The 23,098-nt window shown below is 47.6% G+C and overlaps 2 protein-coding genes across 16 annotated transcripts in view; one reads left to right on the top strand and one right to left on the bottom strand.

Moving 5' to 3' along the window:
- Positions 1-2,024: 2,024 nt before the first annotated feature.
- Positions 2,025-10,376, bottom strand: LETM2 (leucine zipper and EF-hand containing transmembrane protein 2). 5 transcript variants are annotated; one of them, XM_075174989.1, is made up of 11 exons: positions 10,271-10,376; positions 9,863-10,077; positions 8,645-9,095; positions 8,347-8,490; positions 7,866-8,000; positions 7,209-7,412; positions 5,872-5,991; positions 5,144-5,254; positions 4,914-5,000; positions 4,087-4,161; positions 2,025-3,457 (listed from the first exon to the last, which is right to left on the bottom strand). In XM_075174989.1, the coding sequence occupies exons 2-11, from the start codon at positions 9,907-9,909 to the stop codon at positions 3,407-3,409; spliced, it is 1,425 nt and encodes a 474-aa protein (XP_075031090.1). In that variant the 5' UTR covers positions 9,910-10,077; positions 10,271-10,376; the 3' UTR covers positions 2,025-3,406. The 5 variants fall into 5 exon arrangements, with proteins under 5 accessions (XP_075031090.1, XP_075031091.1, XP_075031092.1 ...); XM_075174990.1 differs by lacking the exon at positions 4,087-4,161; XM_075174988.1 differs by lacking the exon at positions 2,025-3,457 and having other exon boundaries at positions 3,464-4,161; positions 8,645-9,231.
- Positions 10,377-10,458: 82 nt separating this feature from the next.
- The window catches only part of NSD3 (nuclear receptor binding SET domain protein 3), a 53,455-nt gene continuing 40,815 nt past the window's right edge, over positions 10,459-23,098 (top strand). For 9 of the 11 annotated variants that reach the window (XR_012677462.1, XR_012677463.1, XR_012677465.1 and 6 more), the window contains exon 1: positions 14,761-15,094. The gene's annotated coding sequence lies outside the window, so the exon portion shown is untranslated. Of the gene's footprint in view, positions 10,568-10,947; positions 11,076-14,760; positions 15,095-18,541; positions 19,717-23,098 lie in introns of those variants that run through there. The other 2 variants (XM_075174839.1, XM_075174838.1) reach the window with 2 other exon arrangements.

The raw sequence follows: 23,098 nt of genomic DNA, 5'->3' as shown, positions 1-23,098 counted from the left end.
CTCCCTCCTGTGCCTCTTAATTGCCCCTGGAAATAAAAACAATTTCTCAACCAAACTTTGCCTTCCCTGACACAGCCGTTGGCTTGTTATTGTAGGGTTGCGTGCAAGGACCAGACTCTCCATGTGCTGCTCTGTTGTTACAGGGCTGCAGCCAGCTCTTTAAAATGAGAAAGGGCTCGCAATGCGTCTTGTACATGTGGCTTTTATGTGTTGCTTGGGGAGCTGGAGCTTGAACCCCCCAGGGCTGTTGGCTGGGCGTGAGCTGGAGGAGAGCTGCAGTCAGGGCTGTCCCCCCTCCCAGCTGGCCCAGGTACCCCCAGATACCGGGGGGCAGCAGGAACAGCAGGCGAGGTCTCGGTGCAATTGGGATATGACCCGTCCACAGGACCTGAGTGCTGTTAACACTGGTTGCTGAATGTCACTGGTATCTGGAGGCAGGCTCCTGGCTTAAATCCAAAGGGCTTCGCAGGCAGCAGTGCGAGCGCCCAGGGCGTGCGAGGTTTTGCATCTGTTTTCAAAGGCTTTGCAGGTTTACGTTCGGCACGCGCTGCCGGTGCCCGGCCTGGGCTCTGCAGCCGTGGGTGGCAGCGCTGCCCGCGGGAGCGGGAGGGAAGGGTGCATCGGGCACCGGGGTGGAGCGGGGTGCTCCACGGGGCCTAGGAGCAGCGTGGGGGGGTCCCAAACAGGGCGGTTTAACTCCGGGCAGCCCATTTTGGGCCTTTTCGGTAGAAGGATTGGATGGTGCTGCTATCTACCGGTGGGAAGCGGCACTGGCCGCGCCGGCAGCCCGTGGCTGTGCGGGACCAGCCCTCCCCACGCGTGCTCGGCCGGGGGTTGTGGTGGCCGTGCAGCCCCCGGCCGCAGCGCTCGATGTGGAGCTGGCAGAGCCCAGAGGAGCCAGGCGCAGCGCGGCCTCTGCTCCGATACCTGCGATGGTTTCCAGCTTCGGGAAGGCACCGGCTGAGGTTTGCTTGTGCGGCTCGTGCACAGACTGATTACTTCACGTTGTACTAGAAAAACTCGTCCCTTGGTAATAGTGATGTAAACTATTGACCGCTGGCAAAGAACGGGGGCTTGGGGCAGTGAGGCAGGGCTGGAAGAATGTCGATAGTAATGGAATTGTTGTATGTATCTGCTAGTGTGGAACAGGGATCAATTCCCTCCGACTGCATTAGTATTAGCTAAGCGATCGTCCTACAGAGACGGCTCTCGAGCTGCGGTTATCTAACGCCGTTTGCAAACAGATCAGAGCAGGTTTCCAACCCTGGCGCTGTGGCAGCGACCCTTTGGTTGATGGTACCTGCTTTTCTACTTCTCTTGAAGCTACACGTGTAGCTCCGTGAAAGCACACCAACTTACTCTGGCTTCTGAACGGACACAGCAGCTCCAGTAAGTGACAGACAGTAACGGAGCTCCTGAATGCCCTGCTGGGCTGGAGTTGTCTCAGTCCCCACAGCAACAACTTATTCAAGCTTATTTCACTGCCACTTCTTTTCTTTTGCACTTCAAGAAGTCCTATCCACAGTTACGCTGAGCTTGTTTACCTTACAAAAAGACTAACTTCCCTCCTGTCTGCGATATTCTTGCTTTGATGTGGTTTAGTGAACTAGGCTGGCTCTGCAAGCCCAGTTTGTGTGCTTTAAAACAGGGAGACTTTTCCCTTGCATAGCTCTTCCCACTTACCTTGAATTCAGGAACTCCATCTCACTATTTACATGCTTTAGCCATAATACAGAAATTACTTGCATTCTTTTGCTTCTGCAATCTCAGTGCTCAACACCAGTGAAATCTTGCATTGAACAACATTCATACTCAGCTCTTCAGGGGGTGAAATGCTTTTCCAGCCGAAGCGGGCTCTGCAGATGTTAGGTCACAGTTCTGCTCAAATAACAGCAACTGTCAGTGTTATCAAGAAGACAAAGCTTCTGTTAATAGACAAGTAGCCAAAGGCATTCTGTCTCAGTCAGCAATGTAATGGCTACCAGCAACATCTCATCCGTGCTACACAGAGGTAGGAGTGACACTTGAGCAATGGGGTTATTTTATTGAAATAACATTTGTTCTCATTTACTAACCACCAATTAAATACAAATATTCAGTATTGCATACTGGGTGTACTAACAAGGCAGGGGTGCAGGTACAGAACTAAGAACACAGTACAACGGTAGCTGTCTTCTGCAAGCTGTTTCTGCATTGCTAGTAAGAGCCTGGAGTCACATGTTTAAAGTGCTGATAACACCTGACCTTGAGATGACTGGCTTTTTTTGAGTCTGATTGTTCTAAAGGCTGTCTGACCTCTAGAAAAGACATTCCGTTCTACTTAGCACCAAGTCTAACTTTAATTTTACAGTAAGTATAAATACACATATTTAAAATCCATAATGTGCGTAATTTCTGAGCATTTACATAGGACAAAGTAAAAAAATTAACAAATGCTAAAAACAGCTTTTCAGTATCCTCCTATTGAGTCTACCAAAAAAAACAGTCAACACTGGAGTGTGTGAAGAATTATTTTGCAAAGTATAGTAGGTCTGAGAGCACTTGCTGATGTGTAGTTCTGAGCCTGATAAGGTTTAACCAAGTCTTACATCGGACTCGGGAAATGTGTGTGGGTCCCCAGGTTGCTACCTCACATGACCCAGTGGAATCCTAAAAACACAAGTCACTGCCTTCTGTAAGAGCGTCTGGCACCTGCTGCAGCCCTTACTGATGAATGCAAACGCTCACACAGCGGAAGCTGTCCTCTTCACTGCTCTGCTTTTGTCCAGCAAGTTCTTAAGTCTTCCTGAACAGTTAAGTTCAACCATGCCATTGAGGAGAGTGCTGGTCCTCCCTTTGCTGTGGTTATTCTCCTTGGTACAAATGTGACAGTTAAATACAATGGCTACACGGGTCATTCTGTGCACTAGTTATTGGTTAAACTATGCTAACAAGGATCAAGAGCTTGAGCTTGTAAAGCTGCGGCAGCAGGGCAAGCTGCAAGCCCTGGATACGTGGGTATGTTCCTGCAGAAGACTTCAAACTGTAGAACAGGCTTTACTGGACTTCCAGCCTAGCTCATTCTGTGCCCAGGCCTTTATGACAATGAAAAGCTGCCTTTCCTAAGGTTTAAGAGCACAACACCTGTTCAGTAACAGCACAGGCAGTAGCATCATTATTAACATATTTACAACATAAGTTAAAATGGTGGGTAGGGGATCCAGTGCAAATGAAAAGCCGGTGCCATCCAGATAGCCTTAGCATGGCCTAGCTGCTAATAAGCTTGGAATAGACGGAGAGGCCCCTGAGGGCTGCTGACACCTTTTTCTGTAAAGCAGCCTCCTGGAGAATCACTCCTCCCTTTTAAGGAGGTGCAGAGATGAAAGCTCTTCTCTCCCCGTGTTGGACGGGCCTTGCTGGCTTCAGGCTAGACTCCATTGGCGCCGGCCTTGCTGCCCTGAGATGCTTCCATTTTAGTCTAGGTGTAAGAGAAAGGTGCAGATTATAGGCAGTACCAATACACATGCTTCTTAAAATTCAAAACCTTTTCTGAAGAAGGTATCTTCCCATTTAATACCGGAAGCTGCTCTGGAGAACAACAGTTGCCTAAGAATAAAGTTCTTCAGGGTAAAGGAGCATTCTCCTGATAAAAGTCAGCCTGGACTCCCAAACTTGCCTTAAGCAGGTGTCCTAGATGTATACATAAGCAGCTAAATTGAGATCAGATATTCACAGAAAGAAAATGGGCAAAAGAAAGGCAAATCACTGTAGAAATATTTTTACAGATACAAAATGGCACTTAACGCTATGGTGGTTCTGACGGAAGGCTGGTCTATCCTAGTGGTCCAAAGGAAGAGTACAAGGGAAGGACATACTGGTAATTCCCCACAGTGCTCTGCTACCTTCCCCAGTCTGACTGCAGTCTCTCAGTCACATGTGGTATTTTTGTATTTAACAGCCCTCAATGCAGTTCTCGTCCACAATGTCTCTAGTCGCTCCTTGAGCTTAACATTCACAACGTTTTGTACCACAAATTTCCACAGTTTGTCTGTAAGTTGTGTGAAGTACAATCTCCTTTGGCAAGTCCAAGAATTTTGAAAAGCTTACCTCTTGTGGGGGAGGCTTAACTGACACTTCTGAGACTGGCAATTTCTCTGTTAGCTGAGATACAAATTCTTCATTCTTTAAGGAAAAAGCAGCTTTAAGTCACAGAACCCTCTCAGAAAACAAAGCTCTAGCTAGACCCCACACAGTCCCTTCTCCTTTCTCAATAAGGCTGTTCCCAGCAATGCATGTTTGTGAAAGCTGTATGTCGGCATTTCCATCATTTCCCCTACGCAATGTAAGAGCTATTTGGAAATATGTCTAGCAGTTGACACAATATTCTCCTTTCTGTTGCTGCTTTTATCAGCTTGGACTAATCTAAGGAATTCACTTCAGCCTCACGCTGAGAATCATATGCTCTGGCTTTCTTACTCTAGACGTTTTGGGTCTTTTTGTCCTGGACAACTCAGCCCCAGTTCACTAGGAGAGCTGAAAACAAGTCACCTTTAACTGGCTTCTCTGAGCTAAATGTACCTGGATTGACGTTTCTGATTCTATGTGAATACAGCAACTTGGAAGCTTGTGAGTGCTCCTCTGCTGGAAGCCAGTAACGTGGTATTGAATAACCAGCTGTTTCCAGCAACTGGACAAGACGTGCCACAGCAGATCTCTCTACCCTTTCATTGTCTCTTAAGTCAGAGTCCGTAACTGTGGGGCTCTCAGGCAAAAACATGTATACAATGCAAGAATATACATTGCTTATGTGCTCTGTGCAATGGTGTCAAACATTGGTTTTCATCTAGCTTGGGAAAAGTTTGTTCACATGCTCTTTCCCAAAGATCACAGCACTACACACTCATTTTCCTACTTGTAGACTGCTGTTTTCTAACCTTTCTTTCCTGTACAATGGGGGCAGGATCCACTAGGGACTCTTGACCTTCAGGAACGGGTGTCATGATTTCAGCAGTTTCACCTGTCTACGGAAGAACATATAGTTCAGTACAGTTATAACTTCAGTCCACTTGGAGGATCAAAGAACAAGATTCATGTCACAGTGTTTCATTTTTATAATGCGTAATGGTTAAACTATTAACCTGAAAGTTTTATTCAAACAACTCACCTTATTTTGTGGAACCGCAACAGGTTGTGGCTTTACATCTATTAAGTACAAGGCACGGGAAAGCAGGAGCAGAGAAGGTGGAACATTCTCTTTTAAATGCAGATCCAGCCACTGTTAGAAGAAAACAGAAGGAAAAGTTATTTCATATTGGCTCTACATCAGTACTTATTTATATAGCACTCTTTGTCCTTAAAGATCTTAAAGCTATCTTAAGTTTGGTTTTAAGTTACCACAATGAGAAGAAATAGTTTTGAAGAGTTAAGAATACCATATGGAATACACACTAGAGAGAAGTTTCCAGGTACTAGTGAGGTGCCAACATCACTACCAACAAACAGCCAACAGTGAAAGCTAAGTACTTTGAATTATCTACAGCTTATCTATACAGCACCTACAGCAGGATCTGTAATCTGTTTGAATGCTTATAAAAGACTGGTGTTGGCTCTACTACAAGTCTTGGCTACTTTAGAAGCTTAAAACGTATTCCGCCTCCCCCCCGCCCCGTTTCATCTTGCTTCTAGCTGGCCCTGATGCTACTTGGTTTTCTCTTTAGTCTAAGACATAATCTGGATACTTCATGCCTTAAAGCTCAGCTATGCAGGTGAGGATCCATCTCGAAACACTTGCACGAATCCTTAGTGAAACTGTGCCTGCTCTATCTGAACGCTGCACGCCATTCTGTCCTAGGAGAAACCTTGTCAAACAAGACCAGAGCAGAGTGTACTTGCCTGTCTGAGCTGTTCCTTTAGTTGCTCCTCTGAGAGACCCAGTGATCGCATTCCTCTGGCTCTGCATGCGCTCTGCAGTTCAGACACACTTAGGCCATTGACTCCTTCCTTGGCAATCATCTGAAATGGAAAGGAATGTTCCTACCTAGGCACAGAGCAAGCCAAAACCCCGATGTACTTGATGAGCTTGAGCCCAAAGAGATGTCTGTTTAGGTAAATGTGCATGAAGTCATACCAACACAAAGATGAGACAGAACTGACTTTGTAGATAATTCATTCTGTCCTTGAAAGCTGACAGTCTTCAGCTATAGAGGATGAAAAACTTTGATCCTGATTATTTTGTTTTTCCCCCAAGTACTGAGGCTTTCACTTTTCCATGTGATCCTATAGGTTTGAAGAATTCACTCAAAGACAGGTAACCCTGAGAATTGTCAAGATTGCAGGCTTTAAAGCTGAACCTGTGGTTAGTTGCACATGCCTTTCAGAACTGGTCACCTCTTACTAGCAAGTTTTCCGGTCTTTCCTCTGTGTCGTAATAAGATTCTTAACACCATTTCAAATTACAGTTCCAACACAATCATAAAATGTAGGCTGGAAGGGACTGCTGGAGGTCCCCCGTCCAACCTCCTGTTCAAAAGAGGGCTAACTTAAAAGTTTCTTTACATAGCTCAGCCTTTTCCATTTACACTTTGAGCCTCTCTAGGGATGGGGATTTCACAACCTCTAGACAACCTGTTCCACTGTTTACCCACTCACTGATTATTTTTTTTTTCTTATCAAGTTGGAATTTCCCTTGCTGCAACTTATAACCATTACCTGTTGTCCTTTCACTATGCACCTGTAAGTCTGGTTCCATTTTCTAAATAACCCCATGAAGCAGCTGAAAACAGAAAGCAGATTCTCCCTTGGCCTTTTCCAGGCTAAATAAATCCAGCCACTTCATAAACTAATATAAACTCATACTGAATTCAGTTGGTTAAAATCTGGTACTTCCATACAATATTTATTCCAGAATTGGAACCTCCCTTTTTTACAAGTTAGTATGACTCCAGAATAAAAATATAAGGGTGTTCTAAACAGTGACAATATCTGCAGTGCCACACTCGTTAGGGTTCACCAAAGGCAGCAAGGGCACAGGGAGCTGAACTCCCATTCTGTTTTTTTCCAGACTCTATCATGGGGAGAATCAGTATTAAACCTCACATCTGAGGGTGGAGTGTGGGCAGTGACGCACGCCTTATGTAAAGCAGGCACTCTGTGATTCAGAGGGCAGAACTTGAGATTGCGAAAAGCGTGCATTCCACCAAAGCAGTACATCTGTGCTATTTTAAACTTACTTCATCATCTGCCTTGATAGTTCTGAGTCTCAGCAGAAGTTGAAAGCGGAGCAGGTTGTTGGTGCCAATGGGCTGCAGCTCAAGCAATTTGCAGAGAGCTACCAACTGCGGCCGTTCCAAGTGTTCCAGGGTCAGCTCATCCTCAAACAGCTTGGAGAAGCGTACGATCTCCTGGGTACTGGGCTGATGGCCGGTGTGACGAATCTAAACAAAGCAGAGGCATCAGGGCCAAAAGCCAAACCTAAACAGAATCACAGTTTGTGAATCCTCTTCCCCCCTCTAAGGAAGAAGCCCCTCCTGTTTCTCACACTGGTGTTCCCATCTCTTGATGGAAACAGAATGATATCGTTAAAAGGCCAAAGTGAAAGAGTGTTTTTGGGTGGCAGCTTAAAGGATTTCACAGAGTAAAACTTCCACTGTTGTTCCAGGATGGAAATGCTTGTCTGTACAGATAGCTCTGACAGATGGGGTAAAAGCTAGTGTCTGTAGGGTATTAGCGGCAAGAGGGTACCCAGTTAACGGTAACACCTGACAGCACAGCTCTGTGCTGCCAAATCTCTCTGTAATCTTTGTAGAAAACCCATACTCTCTGCCCAAAACAGCAGCACTAAAGCTGGTATAAGTACTATTGCTGTCATCCCCAGCACAGACCTTTACCTGGTGTACATACGAAGAGAATTGTTTCCCTTGTCCTGTATCTGCTTTGTTCCTTTTGGCCATCTCTGCAATGGTCTCCTGCAAGAACTTTGCTAACTCCAGCTTTGCATTTAATTTCTTTTTCTGCTTTTCTTCCTTCATTTAGGAAATAAAACATAATTAGAAATCCCACTTGAAAATCAGAAGGGAGGGGATTTTGGGAAAGAGAGAAAATAAAACTTCGGTACTGAAAGCAAATAGGCTTTGGTTACTGTAGAAAATGAAATTGCTGTGCACTTTCCTATTGATCAACTGTTTACAGTACAATCTTCAAATTCTGCTGTCCTGTCTAGGAACAAGCTAGGAATGTCTGACCGAGATGTGTGTGTGAGGCCGACACTCACTTACAGCAGCACGCAGGAAACAACAGCTCTTTATGCAGTTGTACAGGTGTTCTAACGAGCTGGAGTACACAGTCTGCATCTTCAGAAAGGACACAAACCTTTTTTGACTCAGTCTCAAACGTCGAGGGCAGCATTTCAGGAAAGAGTTTCAAGAAAACAGGTAACAGAAATTCCATGAAGGGGACAATGACAAACACCAGGAAGGGAACCAGCCGGAAGAGATCTGCGCAAGTTCTCAGCAACTGTACAGAGAAGAGCACAGCAGAAATTATTATTCAACCAGACAAAAAAATATGTGTTCCAAAGAAGTGTGGAAACTGAGTGGTTAAACTTCTTTCATTAAGCAAGCCTATTAATGCATCATTTTAGCAAGGTGTTTGTATGTCTGGCACTTACCCTTCGTCTCTCCCTCCTAGTGAGAACCTGACCATGTAACAGCCTCCACACCATCCTGGCAGCCACCTTAGTGTCAATCCAAAGCAAGTGGAATCCGTTGTAATAGTGTTTCAGTTCATCCACAATTTTTTGGCGTAAAGACTTTTTTCCCACGGGAGTCTCTATGACTTGTTTTGTTGGAGTTTTAGCAGGCTTAGTACCCTGGTTTACAGTACTTCGGTGGGGCGCGGGTTCACCTCGGAGCTCCTGATGCAAGCAGGCGGACGTGTGAAACGTTCGCACAACTTTAGCTGGTGAGTGAGGTAGGCCAGTGCCCAACCGTGCGCAGTGCAGCTGGTTTTCAGAGCCTCTTATGCGAGTCCGGTTTAAATGAGAATCCACTAGTTGGACAAAAACAGCTGCTGGAGAGCATGGAGAATTGGAGTGCACAAGAAGATGGGAGCCGCTGAAACTGGAGAGGTATTTAAGCAAGTAATAGCACATTGTGGCTACGGTACCTCGGCGTCACACACAAATTACCGTTCTTAGTGCCAAATTAATCCTGTGAAATTGATCTTGTGGCTGCCTCAGTATCTGAGATTCCGATCCTTCAGCAATGGATAAAATATTGAGAATTTTTTCCATGCTAACAACTTTTCTCTTGGGGGAGAATAACTCAAGACTTCAGACTGCGTCTCGGAAGCCCTTCTACCAATTGCATTGGCTACAATTTGCCAGTTGCAAACAAAGAAAAACCTTCTCCTCTCACCAAGCGTTTAGAACAGAGTTCTCTGTATTTCCTGCCCCCTCCCTCCCCCAGCAACGTCCGCTGGAAAAGCCAGGCTGCACACTGAAGAGAGGCAAGCGGTTAGATAGCTTGATCTGTTATTTATAAAAGAGCTCAGAGCTCGCAAACTGCTATGCATTATGACAACTGCCAAAATCCCTTAGTTTTAGATAAATCAAACTCTGTACTTCTCATGTTTAGCCAGGTAATCTTTTGTAGAAGTTTGTAGAAGTATTCTAGTTTAGAGTATTGATATTACACTGAACGTGTACGCTAGCAAACATCGGAACAGCACCAGTCGCCGTAAATAATCGCTAAAGCAAAGTGTTATCGTGCCAGGGAGCCCCCTTGCTCCCTGAGGTGCGACCATCCCCAGCCTGTTTCATCTCCGGCCCAGCCCGAGAGCAGCAGGGACGCCTGCACACGCCTAGGAAAATCACCCCACGCCTTACCTCGACCTGGCTCTCGCAAGGAGCCTGTTACAGCTGCGGAAGGCCATGGTGCCACGGAGTCATCGGCCGGACGCGGGCAGCGGAGGGACCCTCATCTCCAACAGCGAAGGCGAGCGGCCGGGGAGCCTCGGGGAGCGCTGCGGCCCTCCGTGCGGCGGGGCCGGGCCCTGGGGGCCCCGCCAGGCCTCTGGGACATCACCTTCCCGCCCGCGCCGCTGCCGTGGGTGCGAGGGGAGACGTGAGCGGGGGCGCAGGGGCCGCAGCGGGGCAGCACCTGGGGGTCCCCGCGTGTCCCCGGCCGGCCCGGACCCCGGCGCCCTCGTCCCTCCCTCCCCGCCCCGCGGCTGGGCCGTCCCGGCCCCGCCGCCCCTCCCCAGGGCCGGCCCCGGCCCCGGTCCCCCCGCTCACCGCCCGCCGCGGCCCCAGTCCTCCCGCGCTGTCCCATCGCGCCCTGCCCGGGGCGCTCTAGCTCGGCGAGCGGCGCTCTATGGTTCCCTCTCCATCACGCCATCGCGTTGCGTCACAGCCCCGTCGGCGGGAGCCAATCAGAAGGCAGGACTGCGGCCCTGCCGGAGGCCACCCAATGGGAGCAGGGCGGGGCGGGGCTTGACCCGAGGTGCCCTTAGGAAGGGCCGCTCATTGGCAGCGAGGGCGGCGGCGGCGACGTGCGAGAGGGCGGGCCTTGAAGGATGATGTCATGGGCCGGTGCGTGACGCCATCCCGAGGCGGTGGGGCTGGGCGTGACGTAAGGGAGAGTGAGGAGTGGGCGGGCTCGGGATCGGCCTGGGGAGACGGGAGCCCCGTGACAGCGACCGGGGCGGCCCCGGGGCCTGAGCCGTGAGGCCTGGGGTAGGCCTGGGGTGAGGCCTGCAGCGAGGCCTGCTCCCCGCCCAGTGCTCGGGGCAGGGGCAGGTCCCGGGGTCCCCTTCTTTCTCCCGCCCTTTGTGTCGCCTCCCATTAGTTTCGCTGCGGGCTGCCCCAGCGCGCTCTCGGGAGTCCAGGGCGCGCCTGCCCCAGCAGTGAGGCCGGAGGAGCTCTGCTGGTGGCGTATCTTCACCTGCGCCTTGTCATTGTTATTTATGTAGCGCCTGGAGAGCGGGGGAGAAACCGGGAGCCATGCACGAAGACGGGCTCCTGGCCGGAAGGGACTCTCTGGTTCTGCTCCGCGCGCCTGCTGCGTCCCGCGAAGCCTCGTCTCGAGTCCTGGCGAAAGGTAGGAGAGCTTGTTAAGCAGTTTACTCGCATACCAACGTCCTTTCATCGGCGGCCACGATGGATGCACCACGTGGTGTATTTATAGGGTTTTCAAAACGGAAAACGCCATCAGTAGTTCAGCAGCACACACCATCCCGCAAAACGTTGATATTATCCCTTTATTTTTTTGTATGGAACAAAACTTTCCTTTTATGTGAAAGGTTCCCGTTTAAGTGATTGCAGTTTGTATCTATATATAGAGCAGAACATATTCTGAGCAGCTGCGTGTACGACGGGGCATGTAAGAGTAGAGTCTGCTTTTGTGTGTTATCGCCTGAGAACAGCTTTGCATGGAATTAGGTGTCAGAAGGAAGTTTCAAGCCCTGACGTGTTTGAGACAAATACTGTGGGTCTGCGGATCTGATGAAACACGTAGGCAGCTGGAGAAATGTTCTCGGTAGGTGACAGGAGGCTTGGTCTCTTGAAATGTTTTCTGTGTTTGAGAGACTAGTGGGGAAAAAACAATTTATTGCCCAGAATGAAAAAGGTTTGTAACTGTTTGGCAACTTCACTAATGGGTGCCTAAACAGATGAACGATATCTAAAAAAGTAGAAAATAAAATTGGGAAAAATGGGTAAGAAATGGGACAGAAAGCTGCCGAGGCCTGGCACCAGAGCTCTCGGCGCGTTGCTGTGTTTTCCTTCGGTTGGAAAGCACGTTTCCCATAAAGGGCTGGTCTCCAAGTCCTTTAAATTCTGGAAAAAAACCCACCCACCATTAATCCAAATACTTTTTTACTGTCAAAAACATTCCTGCACTGTTAATGCAGACCATGTAATAGTACAATTTAGTTCCTGTGTGCTTTATTCTGCCAGAGTTGTTTCTGCTAAGCCACGGCCCCTGGGATCGCAGAAGAGGGTTTTGTTTTGTTTTTCTTTCCCCTGGGAGAGGCTCTTGCTTGAGGAAGTGACAGAATAGGAAATTAAAACTAGATGAGTAGGCAAACACAAACTCCTGTCCTCTGAACCCAGCTCACGTCCTTTGTTCATCACGCCAGAGTGAGAGATCTGCGTTGCTGTACTAGCGCTCCAGTCTCAAGAACTTGGAGACGCCAGTTTTGTCTCCTCAGAGATGTATTTCAATGTGAATTCATGTGATGGCTTCTAAGACAACGCAGACCAGAGTCTGTTGGATGTGCTTTTTTACCTTCTAGTTTTCATGGTGTTCAAAACGGTGATTTAAACATATTTAGGCTATGTCTGCAAGAGTTCTTCCTGCATGAACGAGGGCTAGACGCTCCTGTTTCAAAGGAGACTGGTATACGGATGCTCCTTCGCTGTGTTAAGCGCTGGGCCTTGAGGAAGGTCGCTGAAGCGGTGAGGGGTCAGAGCCCCTCCTCGACACTGCCCGCTTAAAGCCCCGTTAGAGAGCTGCAGCTTCTGCCCTGCTGTTCAGAGCGCCCTTAGCCACCCCACCCCTTCCTTCTGGGAACAGCACCGGGCACAGATCGTTTGTCCAGGAGCAGGCATCGGTTCTGAGCTGTTCTGAAACACGCAGGCAGCAGGATTTGGGGCACAGCTTCTGGAAGCAATTAGCATGCTGCATTTAAAGGGGAACATTCTTCAGGGAGAACACAGCACCTCTTTGATTGTTCAAGAATATTGTTTTCTCTTGCATATGTCTTCGGGGTTATTGTAAAGCACTCAAGCGTGTGGCGTATGAGGAATGCTGGGGTCTGTTACTGATGGAGCTGCGGTCGCTTGCTGGCTTGAACGGCATGTGATGATCTCCTGGAGCTGCAAACACGGAGCCCGGCGGTGAGGCCCCGAGTGCCTGCAGAGCCACCGAGGTGCCTGTCCGAGGGCTGGGGTCAGGTACCCGCAAGTTCACCAGCGCAGGCGAGTGGCGATCCTGGCAAGGTTCTGCTGGGAGTAGCTGGTTGTATCTTGTAGTCCCTGCACAGGGCTAGCAAAATGGCGTTTTATGTTTCCCTGCACGGATCATCCAGCCTTCCTCGGGGGCTGAAAAAGGTGAAGCTGCCGTCGCGGCGCTTCCCTCGTCTGCCTTCAGCTTTAACTTTGCGTGTAGTTTCCGATCCAACAGATCATTTCCAGTAAAATCTATCAGGAGCAGGAAAAAGTAACGCGAAGAAAACTGAACAGGAGGAAAATGGAGGAAAAACTGTAATTCCTGTGAGAACATTCATTAGTTGTCAAAAGGAATCAGAAAGAAAATATGTTCTCATCCCTTGACTACTTCAGCTGCAGGAACATCAGGACCCCCCATATATTAATATTAACCTTAATATTAATGCTTAATATTAAGCATTTAGAAGTTACAAAAGGGAGGAGAAGAGAAAGAAAGCCTTTTCTAGGTCACCTCCATTTTTGGTGTCTTACTGGGTTTAAGGAGGAGGAGAATCGCTTTTTAAATTAACTTTATTACAGCAATTCTGCCCCCCCCCCCCCCCCCCAACAAGAAAAACACCTCCTCGTTGTGGGCTCTGAGCTCTGGTTTCTGGGCAGTGGGAGATGCTGTGAATTTGGAAATCATTGCTCAGTCTTTGCTCAGTGACTCGTAAAGCTCGTATCTCTTCAGCTTCCTCTTTCATGTTGGGTCACGTCTCTCTTTCTGCCTAATTCTTCTCTTTTTATTATCCGACTTCTTTTTTTTCCTGGTAACAGACATCATCTTATCTTCCCATCTTGTATACTTTCCATTCTCTTGTGCTTCTCTTGCTTTCCATTTTCCTTCTTTTTTCTTGCATGTTAATGTTCTTGCTGCAGGAAAGATTTATTGTGTGCACTTTGGTTGTGTTTTCTTCCGTAAAAGAAAGACTTGAGGGTTGTGGAGGAGGGGAATTAATTGCAAACATCTCAATGCGTAATTTTTCAGCCAAAATAGGATTAGAAACTACTGAGGATGACAGCATTTTCTTTCTCGATCCAACCCAGACGCCAAACCTCAGGAGCCAGACCTCGACTCTGCAAGGCACGTTACCATCTCTCCAGCAGAATTTTGTTTTTTCCCAGGCCTCGTGCCGCCCGGCCGTAATTAAATGTGCGCGGTACGTCCCGGCTGTGCCGCCCTTGTCTCCTAACAGCGGTGCAAACGCACGGCGCGGTTTGGTGGGGCGGTTCAGCTGTGCAGCGGGGCCAGTAACGCCTCGGCATGCGCCGGGCTTCGCAGCAACGCCTGCCCGTGCCCGGCGCACAGTGCCCTTCGTTGCTCGACCCGCAGCCATCGTTGTGGCGCTGAGCGCAGCCGGGACCACCGTCCTCTCGCCACGTTCACGCCGAGGGTTGACGCGTCGTGTGTCCGGTTGGCCGGTGGCTGCTCCTCTTTTGGAGGTGCGGCCGTGAGGCCGGGGGACGCAGAGGACAGCCCGGGAGCGCGCCGTCCCCATCCCAGCGGCTGCATTTCCGTGGCACCGGGGCACCCGGCACGGGTTTTGTCGTACCCGGGGCACGCCGTGCGCCCCACGAGACGTTGAATTTAAACGCGTGTTTACTCGGAGCGGGTCGCTGCCGCGGCGGCGCCCGCCCGCCCCAGCCTCCGCCGGCGCCCCGGGCCCGGCCCGCCGGACTACATCCCCCGTCGTGCCTTGCGGCGGGCGCCGCCCGGGCTGCCAATGGGGCGCGGGGGGCGGTGGCGGCGCCTGCGCGCGCGCGTGCGCGGTGCGCGGCGGCGGCGGCGGGGGGGCGGAGGCGGAGGGCGCGGGAGCGGGGCCGGGACCCGGGCAGAGCGGCACGGAGCGCCGCCTTCCCCCGCCGCCAGCGGTCGCCCGCGCCCGCCCGCACCCCGCCGAGCGCCTCCCCTTGGCCGCACCGGCCGGGAGCGGGCGGTGGGGGGGCGGGCGGCCTCCCGGGGCGGAGCCCGGCGCCAGCGGCGGGGGCGCGGAAATCGAGGCCGGGGCTCCGTCGCGGCCTGCTGCTGCGGGAGGAGCGGGGAGGCCCGCCGCCGCCCCCGCCGCCGGCCTTTGTCTCCGCTGGGCTGGGTGGACGCGGCGGGGGCAGTTAGAATGGAACAGACTGAAGGTGAGGGCGGCGGGCGGCCGCGCTGGCGGGCGGCGGGGGCGGCTGCGGCGGCGCCGGCCCGCCCGGGCTTAAAGGGGCCGCGGCCGCCATGTTTGCTGCCGGCGCTGCGGCGGCGGCGCGGCCCCCAGGGCCGCCCCCGCGGAGGGCGGGAGGGCGGGCGGGAGGGAGGGGGCGGTGGGCCCCGGGCCGTCCTGAGCCGAGCCGAGCCGAGCCGGTCCTGCGGGCAGGGCAGGGCCGGGCCGGGCCGGGCGGCGGCGGCCCGCCGTCTCCGTGAGGCGCGGAGCCGGGCCGCAGAGGGCCGGAGCGGGCAGGGCTCCGTGACACGCAGCGGGACCCGCTCCTTGTCCCAGCCGGTTGGATTGCGGGCAAGCGGCGGCCCCCTGTGCCTCCTTATTCCCCGCTCCGGCCGACGGGCGGTTCCGCGGCAGGTAACTGGGGAGAGCGCCCGGGTGGCGGAGGGGGCCAGCGGAGGGAGCCGGTCTCGGGCGAGCCTCAAACCTTCTGATGGGGAGAAACTTGGGGTGAGAGCCTGCACTGCGCTCTTCTGAACCGATGCAAAGCTGTCTTCGTGGCCGAACCGCGTACTTGTCAACTTCTCAGATAAAAAGGTTTTCAGTGCGTGCTCGTAAGAACTGCGTATAAGTGAAGGATTTGTTGTTTCTTAGATTTTTTTTTTTTTTTTTTTTTTGCGGTACTGTTGCATTGTACTCTGTTTTGTTCTGTGTCTTACTCTGCTCTCTTTTGACTGTCAATACACTCGACAGTTTTAATACAGGTTTAAGACTTTCCATTTGTTCTTAAAAAAGAAAATCTTAATGATAAGATAGCTCTCTATATACCAACCAACCCAAAAGATAATGTGAAGTAGCCTGAAATCATAGTTGAAGAAAAAGTTGTAGCCTGTTTTGATGACTGTTTAAGTCTTCCAGTGGCTTATTGTAGAGACACACAGAGAATGTTTTGGCAGTTATGTTTAAAAAAAAAAAATTAATGAACTGCTTGAAAAGATTTTGCTCCAAAAAGTGAGCACATGCTTTATGAAGTTACAGACTAAGAGTAGGGATAGTGATCAAAGACTGTATGTTTTGCTTTAATACAACCATGTTTTGCGTTTTTCAGTTTGGCAAGTTTGCCTGGGTTTGAGGTGATACACGTGAGTTATGTTGCAGTTATTACACTGGTTTTGATATGTGAAAGCATGTCATGACTCTTACAATATTTGGTATTGCCAAAGATCTGACTTTTGGTTTTAAGTGAATATCAATCCATGACTCTCCCTGAAGAAAAAAGATTTTTCTCCACGTTTCCTGTTTGAATCCTGAGGCTTGAAAAACAAATGAGTACTCTAAGCTCATTTTCAAGACAAACCACTTTTCTCTTTTCTTTTTTTTTTCTTTTTATTGCATAGTATTTTCTTTGCTGCTGTCCGAGCTGTTTCTTTCCATGTCATCATGGGAAACTTGTTAAAAGTGGCCTTATCAAAACCATATTACAGACATGACTATTTTATCTGGCATTTAAAAAAAAAACAAAAACAAAACAAAAAACAAAACCACCTTTAAAAAGGTATACAGGGAAGTAGTCAGCCTTACCACATGCTTTAAAGTTTGTCAAGAGGCGTCTGATTCACCATCAGTGTCTGCCAGAATAGACTGCTCAGTCAGGCTGAAGTCAGTAGAAATCCACAGGCTACAGTTTTCCTGCTAATGAATCTACGTGCTGTTGAAAAACTTGGCGTTGTCTTAACGTATGTAAATAAAACTTTCCATGCATGATTTCCTCAGGACATCCAGAACAAAATGGAAAAAAGCAGGCTGCAAATACCGAATGCAGGAATCAATAATTATTTTATTTCTGTCTACATTTCATATAATTTGAACACAACAGGATGCTGTTACAGTTGATAAAGGCAGCCCTCCAGGTGATTTTGACATGACTATAGAAAAAGCGTGAGTATGTTCAGTTCTGGTGAGGAGTTCGGTGGCCGGTGTGTATGCTGAACTTCAACAAAAAACACGTTGTACGTTTTACGTGGTTCCAGCTGGGCAGTCTTAAGGTTTTGAGGGGAGGAATGGAAACACAACAGAAGTCGATTGCATCACTTGAAAATCCCGACCAGCCTAGCCTGTTCCAGCCAAACAGCTGTCTGCTTGTAAAACGTGTGTAGCAGTGAACATCTATTGAGAATAGTTGCTGTGTGGATTAGACCCTTGAGGTGAGCAGTACCAGCGCAAGTTAGATACAGGTATGCATTGGAATGAAACCGCGCAGAAAATGGCAGTAAACGTATGTGTGGTGACTCAGGTAATGAAGGGGTGGTAGGATGTGAACAGATCTTTGAATCTCTCTGATTTAGGTCTATGTGGACAGGAGCTGGGTTGGCCTGCATAAAGATGGCCTAGAACTTCTGCTTTCAAGACTGTTGATAGAAAGTCTGCCTCAGGGTGACGAGGCAGTGACACCGTTCACTGAACATGTAAGACTGACTCAAATTATTGCTTTTTCAACTCAGTCAGTGAGCCAGTAGGACAGTTTCTGTTCTCATGGCCGATACTTTCCATCTATGTAAAATGCCTTGCCTCTGACAAGTGCTAACCCAACTGCTTTAGGCAGGGCCACCCACATGGTGGTTGTCAGCAGAAAAGGGTAAAATTAATTCAAAAAGGTTTTGTGGAAAGTTGGTTTAAAATATGTGCATTCTACCCTTTTTGTCAGTAGGTGTTGTGTCAGCTCATCGCTGTGGTGGTAGCCAGCCTCAGATTAACAGGCGTCTGCGCTGGTCCAAGCAGGGTGCGTCAGCTGGTGGCAGAAGGTGCACAGAACCCCACGGGTCTCAGTCGTTCGGGGAAAGCGTGTGGTTTTGCACTGGCTCCTGGCTGCCTCTGGCTGGCTACGGGCAGTTTCTCCGAGTTCTGCATCCAGCAGGCTTTGGAGACAGTCCTCCCTCCTCGTGCTTGGGAGTTTTTACCTTGGGCGCCTGTTCGGTGGTGAATAGTGGTGCGTGCTTCTGACATTTAGGAAACTTTTGTTACGCATTGCATAGTTACCTTATCTTTTCTCACTTTTTTGAGTTCTTCCTGACTGAGCAATAACACAGTGGATAGATGCATGTTTTTATAGGTAAGTCCTACTGTGTTGCTGTATTTTGTGCAAACCTACAAAACTCCCTCTTTGGGAGGAGGGAAAACTTTCATCAATAATAAATGGGATCAGCAGTGTTCAGAATTGTTTGATAATCTGAGAGGTCAGTTGTTACTTAGTGTACTGCAGCATGAAAGCGATATTTGAGAACTTCGTAAGTGTCTTGTTTTCTGAGAATGAAGTTGCAAAATACTCATGCTAAAAATGGCTTTAAATAAGTACAATTGTTGGTGAAAAATGTGAACTCAGAGGATTCCTTATCTCTTTGAAACTTTCCCATGACTGGGCACTGACTGTTGAAGGTGTAACTGATTTTTTCGAGTTACACTCGGTCAAGCTAAAAGGCTTGGGACGGGAAGTGAAACAAACTTAGTGCTAATGTAAGAAAGAGCACTGTAAGAGCTCCACTAGGTTGACCCACCTTATCTTGTAGTGCTTATAATTTTTATTTCATTTACTTTTTCCTCTGATACTTTGAATTGTGACTCTCCCATGGGCAACATGAAAATATTTGCTCAAACAGTGTCCATGGATAGAGTATCAGAGTCTGTAAACAGTCCTGTTTTCATGCTCGGTCAGAAGATCCTACAACCGTGGGAAAGGACAAGTACAGAATGCTGGCTACCCAGTTTTAGAGGACAAACTCTTTTTCTCTCATTAGGAAATTCAGTTGCGGTTTTGAAGGTATCGTTGATTTCAAGTTGTTTCCCAACTGCTGTAAAGTATCCATTTCCTATAGACCTTGAAATAATAAATTGTTTCTTTATCTGTTGGTTGAGTTCCAATGTCGTATCGGTGCAGTATCTGTTACAGGTCATATAGAAGCTAAATTCTACAGCTTGCAGGAGGCTGATACTGTAATGTCATAGAGTAATCACTGTTGTAGTGAGAAGAATTTATTCTGAAGCACTTTTCTGCAAGATCGACATGTATCACTAAAAATCACATTCACTTGTGGTTTTAGGTAGCATTCCTCTGCTGAGGAAGGATGTGTATGACTCTCTTGAGCCTGTTGTTGATATTTCAACGGCAATGGGGTTCTTTGCGTTAGAACTTGGGAGTGACTTTTACAAAGTAACCCTTCCTTAGATTTAAACGCTGAGATTCCTATACATTCAGGATTCATCGTTTTGTTTGATTTTTTCGGTAGCTCCAGGGGCTGTCCTTTCACCATGCAGCCCTGATGCCGCTTCACTGGGTAACAACTGAGAAATGAACAAACTGATCCAGAGGTTTGGAAAGGAAGGTGGGAAAATCTGGGTGTGTTAACCACGATGACAGCAAAAGACTCAGGAGGAAGAAGCTCTCGATGATGCTCTGTGGGAGGAGAACAACTTCTTGTATTGTAAGACTGTTGAGAGTAGCAATTCAGTGAAGCAATAATCCTTGCTTCTGCAGCCTGTATAGGAAGATAATGCGGCCGGTGTACAAATTGTCCCGACTATGACGCATGGGCTAGCATCGAGATCTATTCTACACAGGTGAGCTCTACAAAGGAATTACTTTAAAAAAAAAAAAAATCAAAACTATTTTCTTTTACTGGTAACTCCTAAATCCAATGTAAGTAGAGTATTTTGAAGTTCGCTAATCCACAACTTTTGTCACGTAACAAAATGAAGTACACTAATGACTCTTCAGTTGGTGGCTGTGGAAGCGAGTGCATTGACAGCTTTGGGAACTGTCACAGCTGGGCACTGGCTGCTGTGAAGAGTGATACAGCGTGGGCAGACTTTGACCTGGAGGGCTGATGTGGAGGAGATAAGAGGGACCAGACACAGTCATGCAGCTTTTGAATTCGGTTAATACCGTGTCTGGATCTCAATAATACCACTTCGGTGGGATAGTTATACCAAGATATTAGCCGGGAGCTTCGGCTTCTCAACGCCAGCAAAACTGCATTTTTGCTGCGATACCTTATTTCAGCCCTTCTGAGAAAAACAAGCTGTCCTGGCAAGAGCATTCTTTGTTGTGTATGGGTAAGGACTTTTGCTGGCTGTGTTGATCAAGTATCGCATCTTACTGTAGACCCAGACGGACGTGACCGTGACGAGAAGCCTGTAGTGTTGTCACGGCTTAGTGCTCTAGCCTTGTGACAGGGAGTTCTTCCTATTAGGAACAGGGCTGAGGCTCATAAACAGTCTTTGTTAAATCACTCAGCAGTCTGTAGATCATCAACTTTTGAATGATGTTTATAAATGGACTTAGAATGGGTGAATATGAATAACCTAATACAGTACATTGTAACCGGCCAGATATATGCATGTAACATCCCAGAGAATAAATAAACCTTAGCGTCCTAGTGAAATGCTGCACAAAGTAATTTGGTTTATATCCCAACTTTTTAAAGGTTGAAGGATAGACTGAAGGAAAGACTAAGGAAAGAAGGGAAGGGAAGGGAAGACTAAGGAAGAAGGATAGACTAAGGAAAGACTGGAAGTTGCCAGTGTAATAGAAAAAGGTCTGTTCTTATTTCAAAGAGGTGGGATAGGGTAATGCTTTTTAGGGCAGAAACCTTTTGCTTAGGCTGCTGTACAATTCCAGTGCTTCTCAAACTGAAATGTTTGGCTGTGGATTGTATGAACAGCTTTCTAGCGCTCTATATGCAGCCTCACCTGATGTTGTGGGTCAATTTTAGAGAAGTCTTTAAGGAAGATTTAAGTGAATTCAACATACCAGCCTGGCAACAGATCAGAATTTCGGTAACGTTGTCCACAGCGACATGCCATTAAACTGCTGCCAGAGGAATGAACTGGAAACTAAATCATGTAACCCACAGGTCACAGTAGTAGGAGAGAGTTGTTTTGTTTTTTTTTTCTCCCTGATGCAACAGTTGAGGCACAAGTTCTCAGTCTGTACTTGCTGAGCTGTAGACTAGAAGATGGTTATACAAATATACAGTTTCAAGGCAGTTTTCTCAATGTTAATATCCATTGCTGATTTGAAAACCAGGGTTTGTGGAGGCTCTAAGTCTGATGGTGTTGGCTGGAGGAGGATTAGTTGTTCTCGTAGTGGCAGTGAGGTTTTTTCCCTCTTACACCATGAGATACTTGTTTGTTAGAGGAGCTGTACTGTCTAGTGAAATGAGTAGTCTGCCTCGATATCTGACATTGTAAGTAAGGCCAAAGAACCTGCACCTAGGGAAGAAATATCTTTTAAACAAATTATCATCCTTTCTCTTCCCTCTCAAGAGAGAAGTGAAAAGCGTTAAAATTATCTTACTACATCAGATTAGCATCCTCCAGCAGGACACAAAACTTACAAAGTTTCCACTCTTAGTCAGACTTACAAGCAGGAAAACATAAAGCATAATTATTCAAATGCCATGTTATGTTAGCAAAGTTATATTCTTAACGAAGCACAGAATGCCGTGTAGTTTTTTGTTTTACAGAATTTTGCTTTCTGCAGGTTGATTTTTGCTTTTTATAGTTCTGGTGTGGCCACACCAAAGTTTGGGTCCTGGCGTGATATACTTTAACACATCCCTTATTTAACGTTCTAGTGCTTAGTTCTACTAAACTAAATGGATGGTCTTACTTTCAGAGTATTTGGGTAAAAGAAAGTGATTTAATTACTATTCAAAGAAAACAGCGACAATAAAAATCTGGGAAGTCGAGAGTAATTCTAAAATTTCTTAAACTATTTCTGCCTTGACTTTGTCCATCCAGCAATGGATGTGCCAGGATGACTGAAGCACTGTTGCAGCTCCTCAAGATAATTTGTTTTTTTAAGTATTCAGAAGAAAGAAAAGATTGAACCTGGCTTTAGTAACAAATAAAAGCATCCTAGGGTGCAATTTCTTACTAGTGTGCAAAATTTGTTGTTTGCTCTTCAGTTTGGCAGATTAAAGTAACAATGAATTGGTAAATAGTACAAACAGTCCCACTTCCTCTTCCTAGAATGGGTGGTGGTTTTGTGTTTTTGACCTTGATACGCAATCCTGCTTGCTCCATGTGCTGTCCCCCAGATACGCCGTCCCCTCGACAGTAACATTTTTGTGTTGGTTTTGTGGCTGATGTGCAGAGAGCTGCTGGAGAGAAGAGATGGTTTTACAGCCATGGGATTTAAAAGTTACTGCAATTAGTGAATTTTGCTGCATAGTATTGTGCTATTAAGTTGTTTCCCTAAGTCGCTTAATTACAGTGACAAATGTGCCCCTAGTTGATTGCACGGGGCAGTAAAGATGAATACAAACATCAATATAATCTGAGTATGAAGTCCACAAAACATAGAGCAAAATTCTGGTCGAGTTCTTACTTGTTACTGTTATAACTTCAGTTTCTTTTTGCAGTCTCGGCGGAGGGAAGTGTTCTTAGTGTTTTGAAAACTATAGATAAGGTATTGAGATGCATTGCATTGGGAGGGTGAGAATTTAATGTGGGCAGGGTTATATGTAGATTCTTATTATGAGAAGTATCTGTGGGATGTGTTAATGTCATTTCAAACCCTGACCAAAAGGGCACAGTAACCCTCCTTTATGCCTACACAGAGACAGAATAAATAATACAGAGCTATGTTTACTTTGGAAGGGCTAAATTGACCTTGCTTGGAAGCAAACTTGTATTTCTTACCTGAAGTTTAGGTCACTGTATATTTCTTCTTGTTGAACATCGAGATTAGGTGAATGCAAAAGCCTTCTCTGAGCCAGTAGTTGAGTTTTGGAAATCTAACTGTGATGTAGTCTGATTTTGGTGTTTTAATATGCAATGGAAAATTGAAAGTGTGTATGACAGCTTTCTCAGCTGTAATCTGATTCTGTGAATAACCTCAGGTTTTGGAGATCTTTTGGTGCTGAGGCTATTTTTCTCTCCCTCAAAATCACGTAGTGTTTAAGCCCTAAATGCTTAATGTTAAAATAAGGCGGAG

This window comes from Calonectris borealis, chromosome 27 (genome assembly GCF_964195595.1).
Source record: "Calonectris borealis chromosome 27, bCalBor7.hap1.2, whole genome shotgun sequence".
Classification (NCBI taxonomy): domain Eukaryota; kingdom Metazoa; phylum Chordata; class Aves; order Procellariiformes; family Procellariidae; genus Calonectris; species Calonectris borealis.
The sequence above is the reverse complement of the archived record's forward strand: the minus strand, read 5'-3'. Positions and strand labels throughout refer to the sequence as shown.

Bases quoted from the DNA above. Each gene is read 5' to 3' on its own strand.
- LETM2 (XM_075174987.1), bottom strand. From the start codon at position 9,909: ATGGCCTTCCGCAGCTGTAACAGGCTCCTTGCGAGAGCCAGGTCGAG. The intron at 8,001-8,346 runs GTTTGTGTCCTT...TCCTAAATGAAG, and splicing joins TTGAGACTGAGTCAAAAAAG to GAAGAAAAGCAGAAAAAGAA. The intron at 5,255-5,871 runs GCAAGTACACTC...TTCTTCTAACAG, and splicing joins TAAAGGAACAGCTCAGACAG to TGGCTGGATCTGCATTTAAA.